The sequence below is a fragment of the Phascolarctos cinereus genome, unplaced genomic scaffold (genome assembly GCF_003287225.1).
Source record: "Phascolarctos cinereus isolate Bilbo 61053 unplaced genomic scaffold, phaCin_HiC Scaffold_726;HRSCAF=1367, whole genome shotgun sequence".
NCBI lineage: Eukaryota > Metazoa > Chordata > Mammalia > Diprotodontia > Phascolarctidae > Phascolarctos > Phascolarctos cinereus.
In genome coordinates, this window is record NW_027556098.1 from 2,693,581 (window position 1) to 2,716,098 (window position 22,518).

Here is a 22,518-nt window from a genome sequence, read left to right on the forward strand (position 1 = left end):
AATGTAAGCAGTGAGGTACTGCAGTCAGCTTGAAAAGGCTCAAAATGATTGTAAAATTTTAGGCATGAGCATTTATAATTCAGAAATCAGCAACTACTACAAATCAGGACTTGACTTATTGTTTTGTTGATTGCCTAGACTTAATGAGATGGAGAAAATGTTAATACAGATTAAACTTTAAAATGAGTCTGGTGTACCTTTTCCCCCCAGAAAGCCAGCTGTTAAAAATTTATCAGCACACCACTAAATATAAGATACATTGTAATGGGAAAAGTCAATGAATCCGTTTTTTATTTTAGCACCTGCTATGTGTCAGGTACCAAGGTAGTAGTCAGGGGATCTGGGGCTCGGTCCTGGCTCTGCTTGGACCTAGGTGACGTGATGCAAGTCACTTAACATCTCTGGGATTTAGCTGTTTCATCTTAAAAGTGAAGGATTAAGCTAGATGATCTCTCAAGGGATTTCCTGCTCAAATATTTTATGAGTCAATGACTCTATGGCCTAAAGCCAAGAGTATATATTCCCAATGAGGATTTTTATTTCAAGACAAATGGTTAAGAGTAACGGTCAAGGTAAGAGAAATGCTCAACTCAAACCTATGAGGAAAAATGAAGTTAGACTTAAGTACAATAATTAAGGATCAATAACAAATTGTATTTAGGCATTTATTATTTTTTTTAAATATTGCTCTGATTGTATATTTTTTTCTAAAAAGTAATTAGCAATATTGGTGAATATTAGCTGTTTTTAACAAAAAATGTTCTATTTTGGAGTTTTTTAAAAATAGAATTGAGTGGGGAAAGTGTTCATTTCTTGCTTTCTTTCAGTTATCAAGTGGTTTTGGGGAGCCAGTTTGATTCCCAACTGAGGTATCACTTTTCATTTCATTTCACCATGACTTAGTAAATAGTGCTAGCCTTAAAAGTTCAAATCTACAGTGCACACACACACACACATACACACTCACACAAAACATGAAACATAGTAAAGTCATAAGTCATTTCAAGTTGTTCATAAAAGGTTTAAGTGTATGGCATGAATTTCATTCTCCTGTATTTTATGTAACAAAAATTCAAACACTGAGTTAAGGTAGAAATCATATATCAGACTATTTTTCAATATTTATTTAGCCAAAATCAGGAGTACTGCACCTTCAATGTACTATATGACGGAAGGAGAGAGATCATATATGGGTCAGATCTATCAAATGCCTCAAGGTAGGCTACATATAGAGCCAAAAAGGATGAAAATATTCAACAGTAGCATTCCACAATATAGCTGTTCCCTGACCAGCATCTCAAAATTACTTACTACTCTGGAAAATAATATTTGAAGAATTTTCCCCTAACAGGAACAAACGGCAAAATATTAACTAAGACAAAGAACAATTAGTTTCAGTCAATAATTCAACATAGGAAGGTATTCCCTAACCTAGGAACTTCATGCCAAAACCTAAGAACATTCATAATCTTCTATAGAGAAACTTCTAGCTCGTTCTTCAGCTAGGGTTATTTTCTGTATTTTATTTATCCAGCATACTCACACACAAAATAAATGATTGGCCACTATGCAATCAAAGCAATGCTGAAAAATATTATTGCCAAATATAATCTGTGGTTTCTGGGAAGCTTGAATGTGTTGACTATGTATATGGTAATACAACACTAATACAAAATGCTACTTTCCTGGGTTTGAGGGAGGGCAGTACATGGGGAGAATATGAGGTGGTAGGACATTAGGGTTATAACTCACACTTTGAAAATGCTCATTTAAAAAAGCAATTGTATTTGTTTTATTTTGAATGTCTTATTTTTTCCAACTACTTGTAAAAACAATTTTAACATTCCTTTTTAAAACTTTTGAGTTCCAAATTCTCTCTCCTCCCTTCCTCCTCATTGAGAAGGTAAGCAATTTGATATAGGCAACCATATTTGTAAGGCAGGGATTGTCAATTACCCTCCGTGTCTATTCTTGAGATCTAACAGTTAATAAAGCAGTCGTATTTTGGCACTGCTTTCTGAAATCATAAAGACAATTAGGATATTCAAATGGAAAAGGAAAACACTCAAAACCCTGAAAACCAGATGAAAGTTTACGTACAAATTCCAGTACTCAATCATCCATTCAGGAAGTCCTTATGATACTTCCCACCATTTGAGGCAGCTCTCCAAGTTAACCAAATCTTCCATACTCTCAGGTTTGCCGCTTGCTACAGGGTGAGGGCAACATCAAGCTCCTAAAATCTCTTTGTCTTCTTGTAATCTTAACTGAAACTCTCTAACATTTTTACCCACTTGCCTCATTGAACTAAGAATTTTCCAGCCCAAATAGCAAATACTTTTCATTGATGTTAATTAATAACTATAAATACAACTATGTTAATAGAAATTATTCTAATAATTTCTTTCATGCTTTTTATAAAGCCTCACTTTAATAACTTAAATAAAAACCAACTCTAACCCACCACTAAAAAAAAAAAACAGGTGCTAATTTGGCAAGAGAATACTTTTAAGGAATGAAACTGATATTCAACAGTAGATCTAATTAGGTAAGGAATGATTTTTAGATACAGAAAAGATCTCTTGCCATCTGAGTGAAGAATATTTAAAATGGAATTGGGGAAAGGATCCAGGCACAAAAATTTTAAAGAAGGTTTAAGTAGACTCATATACGTTGTCACTAGTGTCTACCATGCTAAGTATCAAGTGGCAGGTAAATCATATGCAAAGCATCAAGTATTCTTACAGGCTTGTGACCTTAATGACCTACTATAAAGATCATTAGTTGTCTAGGCAAGCTTATCTAAGGAATTTCTCTTCATAACACAAATCATCTAAACTGGCCTCATTTTAGAGAATAAACAAACTAGCTGTAGTATGTGGGCATATTAAATACCTCTGTATGTCTGCATGTGCACACATGTGTGCTAAGTGGCACAGTGGATAGAGCACTGAGTCTGGAGTTAGGAAGATGAGTTCAAATCTGGCCTCAGACACGTATTAGCTGTGTTACCCTGGGCAAGTCACTTAACCCTGTTTGCCTCAGTTTCTCATCTGTAAAACTAGCGGGAGAAAGAAATGGCAAACAACTCCAGTGTCTTTGCCAAGAAAACCCCAAATGGGGTCATGAAGAGTCAGACATGACTTAAATGACTGAACATCATACATATGTGTGACACACATTTAGAATCAATACAAGTTTGAAAAAAATATTACAAGCCCATAATACTGTTCCCTCTACAAGAAAAGATCTTGCTCCTTGATGACCACAAATAAATTTATCCCCTAGAATATATTCAATGTAAATAATCATAATGGTGGTTGTCCTTTCTGCACAAGTGTCCATCAGTACCTATATTTGAAGGTGAAGAATCATTTGAAAGAAAATTAAACACAATACTTATTGGCCTGTTGGCTAGTATTTTGTCAATCTAGCAAAAATTTTGGGTATCTAGGTCTCATGAACATCTTCCAACAGCTTCCCCAAACTCTGCTGCTGGCTTCCTCATTCTCTTCCATTTAAACTCTACCCCTGCAATGTCTGTCTAGATCTACCCACTCATTCAACCATGCCCCCTAGAACTCCTAATCTACAATCAGCAAACTTCTTTTCACTTTAGACCTCTTTCCCTTCTGCTCCTTCCATCTTCTATCACTCACTAAGACCTGGTTCTCCTTGGAGAATAGTAGATCCCAGGCCATCCTTTCCAGTTCTGGTTCCACTTTCTTGTATATCCCCCAGATCCCAGCCTCACAGTTGGAATACTTCTTGCTCTCCATTGCACTTTCAGACTCTCCCATATCATGGTCACTAAGCAACCTCTCCCCCCTTTAAGATTTATTCTTCCCAATTTTATCACACAATCTAGGTCCTTGTGACTTATTATCTACAACGAATCAGCCTTTTGGCAAATTCTTCCTCTCCACCTCAATGCTCATCTTCCTACTCAGGGACTTCAATATACCTAATGGATGCTTGCTTAATTACCCTAACTTCCCAGTTCCTCAATTTACTCAACTTTCATAACTTATTCCTTAAGTCTACCTTCGCCACACACAGGGAATGATATTTTTTATTATCTTTGACACCTTGATGTTGCCATCACCCACACTCCATATTTAAGAAGTCTGAAACTCAGTTATCTGATCATAATCTTTTAGCATTCCTTCACTCCCTATGTCTTTCTTCTCATATACCCATTCTCCATCCTCACTATGTCTTCCAATCTCCTCCATCCCTTTAGCTACACTCTCCTCTCCAATTTCAACCTCCAAAGAAGTTTTTTTATGCTATACTATTTTTCTATTCTCAATCCCTTGTTCCATTGTCCAACCACCATTCATGCCTTGCCAAACAGCAACTCTGGATTACTTCCATTATCTATCTCCATCACTTCTTATACACTATTGAATAGAGATAGAAGTCATGAAACCACGCTTGACTGGATCCACTACAAATTTCTGTTATCTAATTCAACTAGTTCCTCACTACAGGAGGACAATCCTCCTCTAGACTGTGGAGAACATTATGATTCTCTATCCCAGTCATCCCAAGGGTTTTCTAGACTTTCTCTTCTCTCATCAAGCACCTATAGCACCCTTTTCCCCATGCTGTCAGCTGAGGACCTCACCTCACACCCTCAAGGCCTCATATATTCCCTCCTCTCCACTTACACTGCCATCACAAATCCTTATCACTTCTTTCCTGGAATGTTGCAATAGCCTCCTATTTGGTCTCTCTGCCTCATCCCTCTCTACTCTAATCTATCCTCTATACAGATGCCAATGTGATTTTTCTAAAGCACAATTCTGATCATAGCATCTCCCTACTGAATAAGTTCTATTGGCTCTCTATTACTCCCAGTCTTCTTACATATTACTCACATACATGCACACACACTTTATTTACCAGTCATAGTGGCCTATTGGATGTTTTTCATATATGACGTTCCACCTTCTGTATTCAGTCTTTTACATTGGTCATCCCCCTTGCCTAGAATGCTTGCCCTCTTCACCAGATTCTTTCAAGGCTTAGCACCTTCTGAAGGAAAACTTTCCTGAGCCCAAGCTCCTTCCCGTCTACAGTAATTTCATATACACTTTGCTTATATCTTTTGTGCATGCTGTCCTCTCCCATTAGAATGTAAGCTCTTTGAGGGCAGGAATTTTTTTCATTTTTTCTTTGGTCCCCAGTGGCAGCACAATACTTAGTATATAGTAAATACAAAATAAAGGTTTGTTGATTAGTTGATTACTTATCTACAAGACTTAATAAGAATTCTAAAATCTTATATTGGTGCCTCATTATGGCACTGAGGGAACCCTATATTCTCAAAGGCTATGACAATTTAGTGACACTTTCTGCCAAGCTGGAAAGTCTCTGAGTACAGGCCAGAAAATAGATTGTCTATTGTCTTGGGGAGCTTTGGAGAGACCTGTTCCCACTGTGACCACCAGGCTACAAAGTTTACAGCAACAGCAGCCCAAGAGTCAGAGTTCTAATCTGAGTTGGTACCTATATGACAAATCATAGCTTCTTAAATATATGAATCTTTAATACACAAATATTTTTAATATAGGAATTCATTGGGGCAGCCAGGTAGTGCAGTGGATAGAGAACAGCCTTGGAGTCAGGAGGACCTGAGTTCAAATCCGGCCTCAGACACATAACACTTACTAGCTGTGTGACCTTGGGCAAGTCACTTAACCCCACTGCCTAGCCAAAGGAAAAAAAAAAGGAATTAATTTAATCTGCTGTGTGCATAAAGCTTACTACATAACTCTTCCAGTACAAAATATTTTCACAAGGCTATTCTCATTGTGGAAGTAATCTAACAGAGTGGATAGAGTGCTGGGCTTGGGATCAGGAAGGACCAAGTTCAAATCCTGATCTGTGTGAGCTGTGTGACCCTAAACAAATCACTTGTACCTCCGAAGACTCCATAGGACATATCGATTAAGTCAGACAGGTTTTGATCAGCATTGGGTATAAAAGGAGTTTTTTCACACATGAAATCATAGATTCTTCACACATTCCTGACATAGTACATATTTACCAGGATAGTTCCACACAGATTATATTCCAATAAATACATAAAAGACTTAGTATTCAGAGCATGATTATCAAACTTACTACAATCAGTTTAACTTAATGAGAACTGATCTATAAACATATAAATGAAAAAAAAAATATTAGCAATAAACCAAAAAGAATGGGAATATTATTAATATTTCCAGTTGTTTAAAAAGTCAAGCTGACTTTCCTACCTTCTGGAAGAATCCCAGGGAAATCTGGCAAACATATGGAACTGATTAGAATGATCAAGAATAAAGGGGGAAAAGGAAGCAAAGGTTTCTTAAATGTACAAAGAATCCTTTTCGTTCTTTGGCATCTTATGCTTTCAGCAGACACCTATTAATCCTCTTTCTCTACTGTCCAAACATTAAGCAATGCCCTGCAAAATTAAATGTTTTCTCTTGCAGTATAGCTACTATAGTAATCTAATATTTATTAGAAATCAGGGGAAAAAATTACTCATCTAAGATTTATGCACATCTTTCACCATCAAGGTGCTTTGATGGTAAGCAAGATAAAATTATTCTAAGACTTAGTTTTCTTAACATATAAAATGGGGGAGATGGGGTTAGAGTTGGAATAAATGATTTTTAAGGCCCCTTCCAATTCTAAAATTCCATGATTCATGTACTTAGTGTTTGCTAATTAACCTTCACCCACAAAAAACAAAACAGATTTTTTTCCCACTGTAGTTAGCTGTCAATGAAAATAGTGTTATCTTCTTATGCTCTTGAGAATTTCATCATAACTGATTTTCATGTTAGTAAATGAATAATGCAGTGGAAGAGGGAAGGGGAAAATCATGGGTTTAAAGGCAGGAAACAACAGCAGATTTTCAATGAAAGAGAGGGAAGGAGGAAGTAAACAAGCATTTATATAGCGTATTCTGCGCACCGGGCACTGTGCTAAGTGCTTTTACAAATATTACCTCCATTCATTCTCACAATAACCCTGCAAGGTAGTGCCCTTTATTAACCCCTATTTTGCAGCTGGCTTTTACAGTTGATCAATGAGATTCCGTGTTCTTCATCTAAGTTCATCTAAGATGCCTGATGTATAACTTAAATTTGAAATACTATATTAAAATTTTATCTGGGGATACCAAGAGCCTTCAAGTTACAAGAAGACCCATAGCCTTCTTTGAACCATTAAATTTCTCAAGAGTATAGTTTTCATTGGGTGCTCCATTTCTTTCCTAACCATTCATTCTTTAACCTTTCCATTCTGGCACCTATTTCCTCTACCCCACTGGAATGACTTTTTCAAAAGTTACCTGGTTGTCAAATCCAATGACCTCCTCACTGCTTTCACTCTCCTTGACCTTCTGCCATTTGGCTCTGATGATCACTGTATACAACATGGTACTGTGAAAAGAACACTGGGCTTGGAATGATTAGACCTGGGTTTGATTCCTGCTAATTCTATGACCTTGGGCAAAATCACTTGACCTCTTCAAATGTAAGTACTTGGCTCACCTGTAAAATGGGAATAATAACCTCACTTACGTATTATGAATAAAGCACTTTGCAAAGGGTAAACTTTAAATAAAGGTGAGCTCTTATTATTACGACTCTTCTGTAACATTACACTCAAAATCCTGGTTCTCCTTCTACCTCTGAGAATGCACAGAGGACAGAATGGTAAACTTGGAATAAGAAAAAGCTAGGTTCAAATCCTGCCTCATATACTTACTGTGACTTCAGACACTAGATTTATAAGTCACTTTACTTTTCAGTTTCCTTATTTGTAAAATGGGGATAATAATAGCACCTACCTCATACCTCAAAAGGGTATGAGAACTAAATGAAATAACATATATAGAAGACTTTGCAAACTTGAAGGGCTATAAATTACTTATTATTATTATCATTATTTTACTAATACAGTCAGTTCTGCTGTAACACAACATGAGCTCCTAAAAATCACCCGACTGTATGATATTGCATGATAAAAACCACAGGGCTTATGGGGAAAATGGGGTTAAAGACACAACATTAACCCTATCAGTGACACATTAAAAAGGAAGCTAATAGAAGCAGCTGCACAGTTTTATCTGTGTTAAATGGTTAAGAAATACATAAATACTACAACAACAGTAGTGGCGTCCATGACCTTCAGCTGCTATTCAGCCTGTATCCAGGTTACCTAGGCTGGCAAAGTCAAGAATTATAGGAGAAAAGGTAGCCGTGGGGCCCACAACTCAGTAACAATGGAATGGGAGAGGGGAGGTGAGACTTAATGTGTACACTGAGTTATAGACCAGCTCTTCTTTGCCCACAGCTGCTACTACACCATAGATATGCAATAAATGTGACACTTTACCCTGCAAAAGACCTGAAGTTTGCTTCTGGAAGTAGGTATCAAAAGGGTTGCAGCTTATGAGTCATTTCAAAGTAGTACAATTTTCTGCATTCTCATGGATGAAATCTCACATAAAGAAATGCGAAATTCACATTATGCTGAAATCATTCCCTAATATACAGGTCTTATTACAACAAATTCATGTTTTCAAAACAAATAGTATAGCAGTGCTACTGATTGTAGCACTCAGTCTTGGTCTCTCCTGGTCACCCTTCTATACTTTTGCCTTTAAATGTGTTCTGTATTTAGCCTTCTTGCCTTCTACCCCTACACTCTCTTCCTTGGTAATCCCAGACACTCTCCTGACTTCAATTTGCAATGAATGATTCTCTAGTTCGATCTCTGACAAACTCCAGAATCATTATTTTCAACTCTCTGTCACAAGCCATCTACCTGGGATATCCTGCCAGCTCCTCAAATTTAACATGTCTACCATCAAATTCATCTTCCCCTAATCATCTCTTCCTGACTTCTCTGTTTCTGTTAATCATTCAAACCTTATAATTCTATTTACCTTTGATTCCTCCTTCTCTCTTGTTCCTCACATCTAATTAGTCCCAAAAGTCATATAGATTCTTTCTCATTGTTACTAACTTTTCATCTCCAGTGATACCTCTCAAGTTATCATGAGGAGTTAACCACTCACCTAGCTTATTGAAATAGATTCCCAGCTAGAATCCTAGTCTTCAGTTTCTCACCTGTCTCCTATTAATGCAATGTGTCCCAACCAGTTTTGGCTACTTCTACTTCCTTAAAATTACTCTTAGGTTTCATGCAAACTAATAATACCTTTTTACCTGTTTTTAGTGGTGACATTCATTTCCACCTGGTGACAGTGCCACCTCTCAGTCAAATTTCCAGAGCCACCCTATAAGCCCTGGCATGAATGCCAGTGTACTTATATATGTCTATAACAACTAGGGGCAGCTAGGTGGCACAGTAAACAGAGAACTGGACCTGCAGTCAGGAAGATCTGAGTTCAAATCCAGACTCAGATACTTAATTAGCTGTATGACCCGGGCAAGGTACTTAACCCTCATTTGCCTCAGTTTCCTCACCTGGAAAATGATCTGGAGAAGGAAATTGCAAACCACTCTAGTATCTTTGCCAGAGAACCCCAAATGAGGGTCACTAACTTTTATTCATTAGCTATTTGCTGAGCTGGAAAGGTTTGACCAAGATCAAAAGCTTCTTGTTGAAGGCTGAGTGTGCTGCTTCTAGGTTTGGAAGGAAAAAATCCAGGATATCTAATGAATGCAAGATCTTAGGACATGCCCTGAGCATTAAAAGAAATGATGGCCCGAAAACTGAATTGGGAATAGGTCTCATCCCTTCAGTAGAATGAAATTCCCAATGTTTACTCTCTGAGATACCCTGCAGAATACTGCTTAGAGAGGCAGCTAGATGGCCAGTGGATAGAGTACCGGTCCTGGAGTCAGGAGGACTTGAGTTCAAATCTGGCCTCAGACACATAACGCTCACTAGCTGTGTGACTCTGAGCAAGTCATTTAACCCCAATTGTCTCCCCCCCAAAAAAAGAATACTGCTAAAGCAGCATATCAGAGGCAGTCATGGGAGGTCAGCAGCACATTGACCAATTTCCTCCATATCACGAGTCTGGAGAAAAATAATAACAGCTCACACGTATGTGACACTTTAAACTCTTTAAAGCACTTTTCTTACTACACCAGGACAAGATAAACGGTAGGAATATTATTTCCATTTTACAGATGGAGGTACTGAGTGTGGTTCTCAAAGGCTTGAGTGATCTGACAAGGTCCAACTGTTCACACCCAGGTCCCTTGGCCTCAGGCCCAGGATTCTTTGGTGCCTTTGCTTGTGTGAATGAGAAGTATTACATTCCAAAGGATGCTAGAGAAGGAAAGCAGGAGACAAATGCATTGGCCCTTGATTGCATTTTAGACATTGAGCTTTCAATGGAAAGGATTCTTTCGGTGTTTTTTAAAATGCAGAAAGAATATGTCTTCCCATTTTTGGAGCATTATGCAGTAACAGGCAATGAATTACCTAAATGATAAGAGGTATCCTATTCCATCATCTAAGTCAGGGGTCTACAAACTAATAGCCTGCTGTGAACCAAATCTGACCTATGGCCTGTTTTTGTATAGTTATGAACTAAAAAGAATTTTTTACATAGAAAAACAAATGGGGGGCTCATAGTTTGTTGACCCTTGAGCCAATCATGACTAAGAAATATTTAATAGTACCAAATTATAAAACACTCTTATCTCCCAAGTCTTTACAGAAGCAGTAAGAATGATTTTGATTATGACACAACTATACAGGTGGCGCAGTGGATAGAGCACCAGGCCTGGAGTCAGGAAGATCTGATTTCAAATCTGGTCTCAGATACTTACTAGCTATTTGACCCTGAGCAAGTGACTTAACCCCTATGTGCCTCAGTTCCTCTCCTGTAAAATGGGGACACACTGGAGAAGGAAACGGCAAACTACTCCGGTATCTTTGCCAAGAAAACTCCATGGACAAGTCCATGAGGTCATGAAGAATCAGATGCAACTAAACAATACCCATTATCCTCTCCCCAGTAAGGGCTAAAACAATAAGATGAAGATCTGTCCTCAGATCCGAGGAAATTTCAGGCAACAGATAAGAATATAAAATGCTAATTTGTAGGCCCTGGAATCAGAGACGAGAATAGGGGTAGGTAGCTCAGGAAGCCAAACAAAGGAGCCTAATCAGTGGATACTTAATGACATACATCTTTTTGTGACCTAAATTTCCCACTTGTTTTGCCTTGAGTTCAGGAAAAAAACAAGTGAAGGAAGAATACTTATTGTTGGACAGACAACGTGGATGGCTCCTTCATCGGTATATGTCTAAAACAGGTGCAGCAAATAGACAGTGAAGTGGGCCCAGAATTGAACAGAAGAGCAGGTTAAATTGCCTTTGAGAAATTACAGCATTCTTTCAATGACTCCAACCTTTTTTCTTGAAACAAAGGTCCATCCTTTTAATACCAACATGACTGAGAGAATGGAATACTAGTGCATATAAAAAAAAAAGATACTCAGAGGGCCACGGAGAGGAACACAATGGGCATGAGCAGGCCATTGTATCACAAACAAGGAATAATGCAGGAAGAGTAGTGTAAAGAATGTTATTGGAGAAAGGGTAAATGATAGACGGTTTGCAGGATCCACATTCACATTCTCTTTTCTTTTTTTTTTTCTAATTTTTTTTCCATATGCTTTTGAGTTGAAAATTTTTCTCCCTTTTTCTCCCCCCCACCCTCCCCAAGATGGCGTACAATCTGACACAGGCTTTACATTTACATACCGATTAAACATATTTTCACATTAGTGAAGTTGTAAGTAAAAATTAAAACCAATAGTTTTGTTTCATCAGAAAGATGAAACAAAACTCAACAGAAGGTAAAAATAAGTGAGCGATTTGACTTCCATAGTTCTTTCTTTGGATGTGAACAGCATTTTCCATCCCGAGGCCTCTGGAGATGTCTTAGATCCTCATAATGCTGAGAAGGGTTCAGTTTAACATTCTTAGTCATTGCATAACGTGGCTGCTATTGTGTACAAAGTCCTCCTGGTTCTGCACATTCTCTTTTCCCTCAATTCTTTTACTGTTTTCCCTTTCCTTTCTCCTTTGTCATGCTTTTTTCTTCTCATTATTCTTTTTAAAATTCTCTTTCCCCAAAAAAACACTTCTCTCTCCCTTTCTTACCTTCTCCTCATCATTTTCTTCTGGCTTTCCTTTCTCCCTACCCATTTCTTTTAGAAAATTCTGTATAACTCATTCTTCTACATCCTATTTCTTTCTGTCTAAGTTGACATTTTTTCCTTTTTCTCTTATCCACTTTTTTTTTAATCATACCTGTATTTTGTATTACTCCTCCAATATTTTCCTTCCTTTTCATCCCTCCATTAAAAAATATAGGTATAAATATAGTTGGATAATGCAAAACATGAGGTTTCCCTGAGCCCCTAACAATGGGAGAAATATGGAACTGAATGCCTATCACCATTTTGCCTAGAGCTATATGTGCTAAGTGAGGATGCGTCAGGAGTAGATAAGTGTAGGTGCACTGATAGCTACATGTTTATAAGTATGTCTATGAGAGAGAGCTCTTTGACTTCTAGGTCATTCCTCATTCTTCCACCACAAACTGGGATATGAATACCTGAATCCTTACTCAGGCACAATGGTAGGGAACAGTTTCAGAGACTCAAAGCTGGAAGGCAACTTGAGAAATCATCTTTATCCAGCTACCAATTATCTAGGGTAGAGGTGTCAAATACTCCCTAATGTGGAAAAATATGTGACAAAATTGATTAAAATACAATAAAACACAGATAATGCTGTTTAAAAATTAAGTCAATATGTAGCCCACAGGGATCCTTATACATAGTTTAGTGACCCTCCCCCCAGTTCTAATTAAATTAGACAACACTGATAAAGACATATAACTGCCTATTCTCTTCTAGAAAATCCACCTTTAATATGTCATTCTCAGAAAAATCTTCTTGAAATACATTTTCATCATGTTGATTTCCATTTACATACATGATGAAGTCTAAGTGCCTTGGATCGACATTCTACATCACCTGTGGATGTGGGATCTTGCCCCAGCTTCTAACTATTTCCTACTGTAGGTTTGCACAACATACGGCCCATGGGCCACTTGCAGCCCATGGAAAATGTAGAGGATGTGACAGAAAGTAAAGATGGAATGAGCACTTTGTCCACTTAACCTACCTTCTACTAGTCACTGTTGTGCCCATCATGTAATTTGGGGGGTGGGTTGCCACTGCGCACACTCCCCCATTTGTCACATGACTCACAGCAACCATCAGTCTGTCTCTAGTCTGAGAGGAGCGAGAGTCGTATCTTTTTGCTGTGTTTCCAGTTGTTACTAACATTGAACAGGGACAAAGTGAGTACAGCCACGCAATAACACAACTGATGCCCACTATGTGATGAGCAGCAACATGAGGGCTTCTCCCCCACCCTCGCTGCATGGCTGGCCTCCAAGTGACATGAGTGTCTAGCACTCTCTCCAAGATCAGACACTCAGTTCAGTATTTCTTTGTGTGTGAGCAGTTGCTATGGAGATTTCTTGGTTCTAACATTAGAATTTTGGAGGTGACTTTGTAAAAATGGGTAATGAAAAGAAAAAGAAGATCAAACCAGAACATAGAGTATTTAATCTGGAGTGGACAGATACTTGTTTACCTGCATGAAAGACAAAACCATTGTGCCTCGTTTGCCAAGAAGTAATAGCTGTTCTGAAGGGATACAATCTTTGTCACCATTTTGAATCAAAACATCCTGATTTGAGCAAATTGGACAGCAATGAAAACAAATTAAAGTGTCCAAATTGTTGAAATATCTCAGTGGGGAACAATGGTTTTTCAAGAAAGTAAATTCAGAAAATCAAGAGTCTACTAAGGTTAGTTTTCAGATTTCTAAAAAAAATTGCTGCTGCTCAGAAGTCTTTTACTGAAGGTGACTTCATAAAGAAGTGTTTGCTGATTGCAGTTTCTGGATTATGCCCTGATTTTTAAAAAAAGTGTTTTTGAGAATATAAATTTGTCCTGTATGACCATGCAGCAAAAAGTAGCTGATGATAAATTGACTGCTGATAAGAAGTAAAGAAAGTCCCATTAACTAAATGTAAATAGTAAGAAAACCTGAAAAATGTATTAAAACTTGTACTGTTTAGCAAAGTAATTTTTTTTAAATCAATGTGATTCTATGATAAATAAAAATCTTAAGTATTTCTAATTAATTTATGTTAATTGAAATTTCCCTTTTTTTAAAATGGTTTATTTGCAAAACAGTTTAATCATTAATTATACCTCTACTTGGAAAGTGAGCCAGTAAAACTCTATTCGTAGCCCGAAGAAGTTTAGCCTGTCCAAGTTGTGCAGGTCTGGCCTACTGGAACCCTCTAAACACGTAACCGTCAGAATAATCTGTTTGTAGTCTCCCAAATCTATCTTTTGATTTCCTTTACACTTAACCACCCTGCCTATCCTAAAGGGTCCAATTCAGACTTCATGAATTTTTCCCTGATCATTCTGGCCTGAATTGATTTCTTCCTCCTCTGAACTCATATCATTTTTGTCCATATCACTTACTAGACACCCAGTCAAGTAATCAAAAAGCATTTATTAAGCATCCATTATGTGTCAGGAACGTAGATGCTAGGAATATAAAGACTTTTTTACAAAAAGCCCCTTTCCTCAAGACATTTACATTCTATGCAGACTGAAGCATACTTTTTTTCACTTTATTTTGTGGGGGGGTAGAGGGAGCTTGGTTTGTGTTTTCTTTCACAACATGACTAACACAGAAATATGTTTTGCATGACTGCACATGTGTAGAACCTGTATTGAATTACTTACTGTCTCAAGGAGAAGAGATCGGAAGGAGAGAGAGAATTTGGAACTTGAAATTTTAAAAAATGAATGTTAAAAATTGTTTTTATATGCAATTAGGAAAAAATAAAATATTATTTTTAAAAAGACTGTTACATTCTATTGGGGAGAAGGAGAAAGACAACAATTACATATATAAGTATATACAAGATATATGTATACAAGTAAATAAAAAAAATACAAGGTAATTTTAGGGGAAGGCACTAGCTACTGCAGGGATCAGGAAAGGTTTTATGTAAGAAAGTTGTGCGTGAGCTGAATTCTGAAAGAAACAAAGAATGCTAAGTTGCAAAAGCGAGGTAGGAGTGCATCCAGGTACTGAGGAGAGCCAATGCAAAACCACAGGGAAAGGATCTGGAGTGTCTTGTGCACAGAACAGAAAGTAACCCACCATGACTGGACTGCAGAGAGTATGGAGGGGAGAAATGTAGAAGAAGCCTGGAAAAGTAGATTGAGACCAGACTGTGAAAAGCTTTAAATGACAAATAAAGGATTTTATTTTGGGGTAGGGAACCACAGGGGCTTACTGAGTAGGGGAGAGACACAATCACATTGGCATTTTAATATTAAAAGTCATTATATATTTTCACCTTATCTTCCAAATTGGTAGGTAATTGCCTTTAAAGAAAAGATTTCATTCTAATATTTGTTTATGCCTCCCAGAGCATCTAGCATAATACTTTATACATGTTTTCACTTGTTGTTTGGTCGTTTTTCAGTCGTGTCCAACTCTTTACCACCCCATTTGGGGTTTTCTTGGCAAACATACTGGCGTGGTTTGCCATTTCCTTGTCTAGTTCATTTTACAGATAAGGAACTAAGGCAAACAGGGGTAAGAGACTTGCTCAGGGTCACCCAGCTAGTAAGTGTCTGAGGCCAGATTTGAACTCAGGAAGATGAGTCTTCCTGATTCCAAGGCCAGTGCTCTATCCACTGCAATATTTGTTGATTGATTTATCTTCTAGTAACCACATATTGCTGGCTAATTAATCCCTTTTATAAGGAATACACTTTTTGAACTCCTTAACAATAATGGTCTTTCAGACAAAGGAAAACTGCCTGAAAAACTTAAAAGACTATAAAAACTATAGAACAAGACTTGTGGAGACAAAGACAAGGGAGCTTAAAGCTGGACGAACCAAACTACACCAAAAGGAGCAAAAATAGCTTCTTCCACTCTATAATATATAACATTATAATTATATAAAACATATAATAGCTCACACCAGTGTGTAAGCTAGTCATGTCAGGGGCCAGATGATGATATCATATAGCAGAGAGGGCACTGAAAGGTAGTAGACTGGCAGGTAAACAGAGAGGTGAGACCCTGAAAAATCGGGATCTTATTTACCATAATTGTGAAATATGGTTGACACCTAGATGTGTCAACCAGAAAAAGATGAGTCAGTCGTGTGGCAAGAGCAAGAGGTAATTGATGTACAGCTTACAACTTCCAATTATATCCATGCAATATCAAGAGAACTAGAGGAACTCCTTCAGAACATTAAATGGAACTAACATCATAGGGTGGGTCCTGGACAAAGGTCACACAAGTAGGCCTATGGATGGATAGACAGCAAGTAGATTGAATCACTGGAGAATGTATCCACACTGAGGTAAATACAAATTGATCAAAGCATAAAAGTACACTTATTTAAGTTCTTTGACGGCAGGGACTATTTTGTCTTTGTATTCCCCAGTACCTAAATACATCAATCTTGCATACTATAGGTGTTCAATAAATGTTCAATTCAATTCAACTCTGAATTTATTAAGTGTCTGCTCTGTATCAGGTGCTAGAGATAACCAAAAAAAGTTTTTTTAAGAAAAAAAAAGTCTCTACTCTCAAGAAATTTACATTTGTTGAATTGAAAACTGACTTTTTTTTAAAAAAGGAGTGACTACATTGATAAGCTCACAGATCCTCTTAAGTATTGGAATAACATCCAGAAAACGGTAGCATGGAGTAATGAAAGCTACCGAGGGTTGAATTTTCAGGTCTCCTACTTACTGACCCTGTGGTATATAACCTGACCTGGGAGCTTCACGTGGTTCATCTGTAAAATGAGAAAATTATTGGTACTATCAACCTCACAGATCACTTGATGGATTATATAATATATATAACATGGTACATAAAGTGTTTTATCTTAATCCTATATGTGCTAAAGTCACGTGTTAGATAACACTGCTGGTGAGAGGTCAGAAGACGTCTATCAGTCTTCTGATCAACACATTTATTTTTTTTTAAATCTCCATTTTTGATATATTGATAATTTTTGGTGATTTCTTTATTTTTTTCTAGGGAAGGACACAGAGGGAAAGTTTGATACTGTGAAAAAGTAAAATAATAAAAATTTATTTTTAAAGAATTACTACATGTTCCTATTGCCCTTTTAGTGTCTCTAAACTGATGGCATTTTTTACATTTATCTTTTCCTTTATAATCTGGGTTTAGTTCTACTTTGTAGGCTACTCCTATTTATGTTCATGGTATAGCTAAGCTTACTAATTTTAACATTTATTGGGATTTAGGGGCAGTCTGTAAGTTAGTATGGACTAAGAACACTTTAAATCCAGTTATGACAACACCATCAGAACATATAACAAATAGTTTCCTAATGCCAGGCCAGAGACCCACTTATTTTAAGCAATACTTGGTAAAACACAATTTCATTATAATCAAACAATTTAGGCCACTCTCTGGAGTTTGCTGTTATGAAATCTGACCTTCAAGTCATGGAGAATTTAGTCCATAAGGAAAATTAAGTAATTTCGGCTATGATCATGCCAGACTGTTGAAACGCTTTCTATATCCATTTATTTAGGTAAATGCTTGACTAATAAGAAAAAGAAGCAGAATCTTTAAGCATGAAATCCATCTATTCAGCATCTCTTTATTCCAAGTCTGATCTGAACTCATTACTGTGCAAACTACCTTGGCTACAGGCACCTCCTTGGACTTTATTTTTTTTAGGGCAGAAATCCTAGAATCATAGGCATGTTAGATTCAGGATTCAGATTAGGCACTTGGATGTCTCATAACTGTCAGATGCCTCATTTAGAGGAAAAGTCCTTGAAAAAGTCCTTCTAAATATCTAGATTTAAACATCTATGAATCATGCTCAGACGTACTAGTTTCATCACATTTTTAAAATGATCTGCAACTGCTCCCAAAGAGTCAGTTAGATATTTAGATAGACTTTTCCAGGATATTTTCCTTAGGGAGAAAAAAAAGTCCTAAATAGCAAATCAAATTGTTATCTAATGACCTCATACAACCCAGAACTAAATTTCACTCAGAAAAAACAGCTCTGGTCTACAACAGATTTTTTTTTTAAAGTTCTATCCTCACAGAGAAGATGGCCCATGTTTAATACAAGTAAAACAAGCTGGGTTCTACCCTCACCACAAAGATCAAGACTGATTTATAGGCCAAGGAGAATCTTTCCTAACTCTGGGGAAAAAAGCAGCCATCGGAAAATCATCAGTCCCTGACTAGGACTGGCTTACTGTTAAACCAACACAGATTTATAGAGTTCCAAGAAATAATCCTATTTGCAGTTTGCTTATATTAGTTGGAAGAAAGGATTGTTTTAAATTCAAATAGCAATTGTAACTACAAAAAACCCTAAGTTTATAATTTTCACTAAAGAAAAGCTTTGTTGCTCCCTCTACAATGCTCCCAGGTATACCTGGAAGTCTCCCATTGCATCTAGAATAATAATATCAACAACAATAGCTAGCATTTATATAGTGCTTTACAAGTTATCTCAGTTAATCTTCACAACAACCCTATGAAGTAGGTACTATTTATTATTCCTATTTCATAGATGAGGAAATTGGGCCTTAGAGAGGTTAAAAAAAATTGTTTAGGGTCACACAGCAATAAATGTCTGAGGCAGCATTTGACCTCAGGTCCTTTTGACTCCAGGTCTAGCACTCTACTCACTGCACTACCTCACAGCCACAAAGAGTGGTATCCATGGAGGATACTACCCCTTCCACACCCCTCCTACACACACTACTCATACTCTGTGGCCCAAATTGGGGAGTGAGCAACTTGGAGGGAGGAGGAAAGGGACAATGCCTGAAGCCACAACAAGGTGTAATGATTGGGATCAATGGATTGTTCCTTAACATTTTCTGCCCTTGTGGCAATACTACAGTGTCTCCCCAGCAGTCCATTCCCTCCTTTCTCCCGCCAATCTGGATTAAAAAAAAAAAGAGGGAAAAAAAGACAATCAGACTCTAGATATGGAAGTAGCAAGACAGGCTAGGAAACTGGCACCTTCTCACTCAAACAGGAACCAAAGGAAATTGAATTTTTTTGCCAAGGAAGGTATTTAGTGTAGCCTGAACCTCAAGACTGAACCATATTTGCCTCTTAACCATGAAGTGAAGAGGGTAGATCTAGGTGCCATGGTGGATAGAGCACCAGCCCTGGAGTCAGGAGGACTTGAGTTCAAACCAGACACTTGACACTTACTGAGCAAGTCACTTAACCCCAACTGCCTTAAAAAAAAAATGAAGCTATAAAGTGAAAAAACAAACTGAAGCAAAGCCCTACTTCTGAGTGAAAGAAATGAAAGGACTCAAGTAGAAACTATTCATTTTGTGAGCTGCTTAGTCTCAAAGAATACCCAAACCTTGAGATTTAGAAATCTCACATTTCTTGACCCATAGCATCTTTGGGACACCCTCCCAAGACACATCTGAAACCTAAAAGTCTAGCACTATTTTCTCCTAAATGAACACAATAGTACCATCCTAACAGAACATGGCAGTAGGGTGAAATTACTCTGTTCATCTCTTGAGTTCCACTATCAAAAGCACATCTTTCAGCTATGAAACCAAAGGAAATGTGCTAGGGGAAGAAAAGGGCAACTTCACCTGGAGCATTTGGCTGGAAGACTTTATTCAGATCCAAGGAGGAGGCTCTGGAATGGGATTTCTGTGGTCTCGGTGGGGGAGTGGGAGGTTCCTCGACCCTTTTCATGGCCTCTTCTAGAGATGTGTTAGAGTAAGATCTGCAGCAAAATAAGGGAATATCAAAAGGAAGACAGCAATAGTTTCACTCTCTGGAGTTGGAATTGAGAGAGGAAAAATAATGTCCCACAGGCTTAGCCAAGTGATTTCAGTGGTCTTGAAAAGCAATTAGCATGGACAAGGCAATGATCTGTCAGATTCAACTATAAAATGAAGTCATTGGCCTGTTACCTCTTTAAACCTAAATGTCCATCCTTTGTGATGGGAGGGTGGGGGAGGACAATGGTATGTAAATTCAAACTGTTACTGCAACTATACAGATCTTCTTTGGTAATGCATCCTCATTTTACCACAAAGATCACATGGCATTAAGCAATTCTTTCCTCCTATCCTCCTATGGGCACGCACCATATTGTGACTGGTAAAAAAGCAGGAACATGTTCCAAATACAACCCAAGTACACGGAAACCAGGATTCTTTTTATTCTAAGTAACATCAGTTATTATGTTGTTTTCAAGCTATATTATATTTCCATGTAATACCTCCAATAGTCTGGTTTATGTCACTCAAACCACTATGAACCAAGAAGGAAATAATTCCTACTAGGGCCACATCAAGTGAAATGTACTTAACAAAAACCTAAATCATTTTGGATAGTAACATATCCCACCCCTGCCTCAAACTAAGAGCCTATTGCTTATGAAATCACATTCTTTAGGGCTTGTGAGATAATAGAACTAGAAATTAGGAAATAGGACAACTCCAGGCTTCGCCACTTAATCCTTGAATGACCTTGACCAGGTACCTAAACTAGCAATTGGATCTTAAGTTGTCTCTCTGGTTTAAGGGGGGGGGGGGTTGTAGGGGAGAGGAATTTACTTGGAAGAATGTTTATAAGACAAACAAACACAGGTGAGTTTCTCTGGGTGGGATGAGTGGAAGTATTACTTCAAATTCTATTGAATATCATGAAACCTTTCCTGTTCTAGGCAAAGGAATTCTATTATGACAAGTTTGCTTTTGCTGAATAAGCTTTTCAGATTTCTTTTGCTATAGTCAAGGGTTTGTTGTTTTTTTGTTTTGTTTTGTTTTGATTTCTTGCAATGTTGCAATCTTGACTAAAGTCAGCATTAACAACTCTAGCTGCAGTAATACATTAGGCATAACAGATACCAGAGCCAAAACAGGACATGAGCGTTCCGGTTTTTTGTTTTGTTTTGTTTTGTTTTGTTTTTACCAAAGACAGGGGTAATTGAGATAAAAAGGGATCAGCTTTTTAATAGTTACTTTCAAAATTTAAGATGCAAATATATAGGTTCTCTCTAGAAGGTAATAGAATGATATACGACAGATGTATTCTTAATGACATTCCTCATTCCAAAAAAGCATTCACACATTCTCTCCTTTAACAAAAAGTATTGGTTCCATTCTATTTCCAAGCACATGCAAAACTATGGATATAGAAACAAAAGCCTATAACACCCCCCCCCAAAAAAAGCATATATGTGATATTTTCTTTGTTCCAGCTAAGCTCAGGTTTTGGGTGAAGTGTATTAGAAAAGAGATTGTCATTGGTCTAGAACCCTAATGTCTAAACATTAATCTACAATCTGGGTGAAGAGAAATTGTAAATGTGGATCTGACTAGTTCTTTAGGGCCAACAGAAACAAAACCCTGCCATTCTCACTTCAGTCAACTTTATCTGTTTAAATGCAGCTTGGGAATTTCCAATGATCAAATGAGATAGCATTTGTAAAAGCGCTTAGTAGTGCCTAGCACACTGTAGGTGTTTTATGAATGCCTGTTCCCTTCCCTATCCCACCACCTCCTTCTCCAATGATGGACTATACTATTCTAGAATTGCAGAGCATTAAGGTGTAGTAAACATCAGAGGTAACTGGTCCCCTGAGCAAGCAATGCTTGTCTTTTTTGAGGAAAGTAGAGATATCAGAAGGGTATCGTGTTAATTCATCAAAAAGATTTTTTTTTCAAAATTTTTTTGCTGATCACGAAGCCTGAAATAGGGTAACCATAACTTTGCTGCGTAAAAGGTTTTTCAATTTATGATAAACAGATCATTTTAATACATATAACATACAGATATACTATAAGATTAGATATAGGATTACATATATATGTGGGGGATCATTTGGACTTTAACCAAAATCAGTATGAAAAAGTTCATATTTAAGCATAATCAAGATTGGAGAAGGGGGGGCTGACCCTTTACCTTAGAAAGAATGAAAAGATATCTCATGTAGCCAACACATCCCAGTAGGTTCACAATAGGATTTGATTTACACATTTTTCAGAAACATGTCTATTGCATACAAGCAATTTCATGAGGAGATTAGACACTCTTCAAAGACCAGAATCAAATCAGGAAACACAAACATAAGTTGAAAAATGAATTCTTGTAGATAGTAGAGGGCCAGCCTATTATCTACTGTAACATTGGCTTTTCTTTTTTTTTTAATTCGTTTTGGTCTCAATCAACCACACAGACAAATCTAATTTTTCTCCTACTCTATTCTTACTGTTTTTTTCTTTCCATTTGTGGTGCAAGCACCAAATGCAAAGAATTTTCTAAGGGGAATAATGGATTATCTCTATAGCTTACTTTATTGGCTCTAAAAATGAAAAGGCATAAAGATAC

At 37.3% G+C, this 22,518-nt stretch overlaps 1 protein-coding gene across 8 annotated transcripts in view; it reads right to left on the bottom strand.

Moving 5' to 3' along the window:
- The window catches only part of REPS2 (RALBP1 associated Eps domain containing 2), a 352,146-nt gene that overhangs the window by 67,667 nt on the left and 261,961 nt on the right, over positions 1-22,518 (bottom strand). For 4 of the 8 annotated variants that reach the window (XM_078146089.1, XM_078146083.1, XM_078146082.1 and 1 more), the window contains one exon: positions 19,767-19,903. The exons of the other annotated variants lie outside the window; for them this stretch is intronic. In XM_078146089.1, the coding sequence (XP_078002215.1) occupies positions 19,767-19,903 (137 nt within the window). The remainder of the gene's footprint in view (positions 1-19,766; positions 19,904-22,518) is intronic. 8 annotated transcript variants of the gene reach the window in all.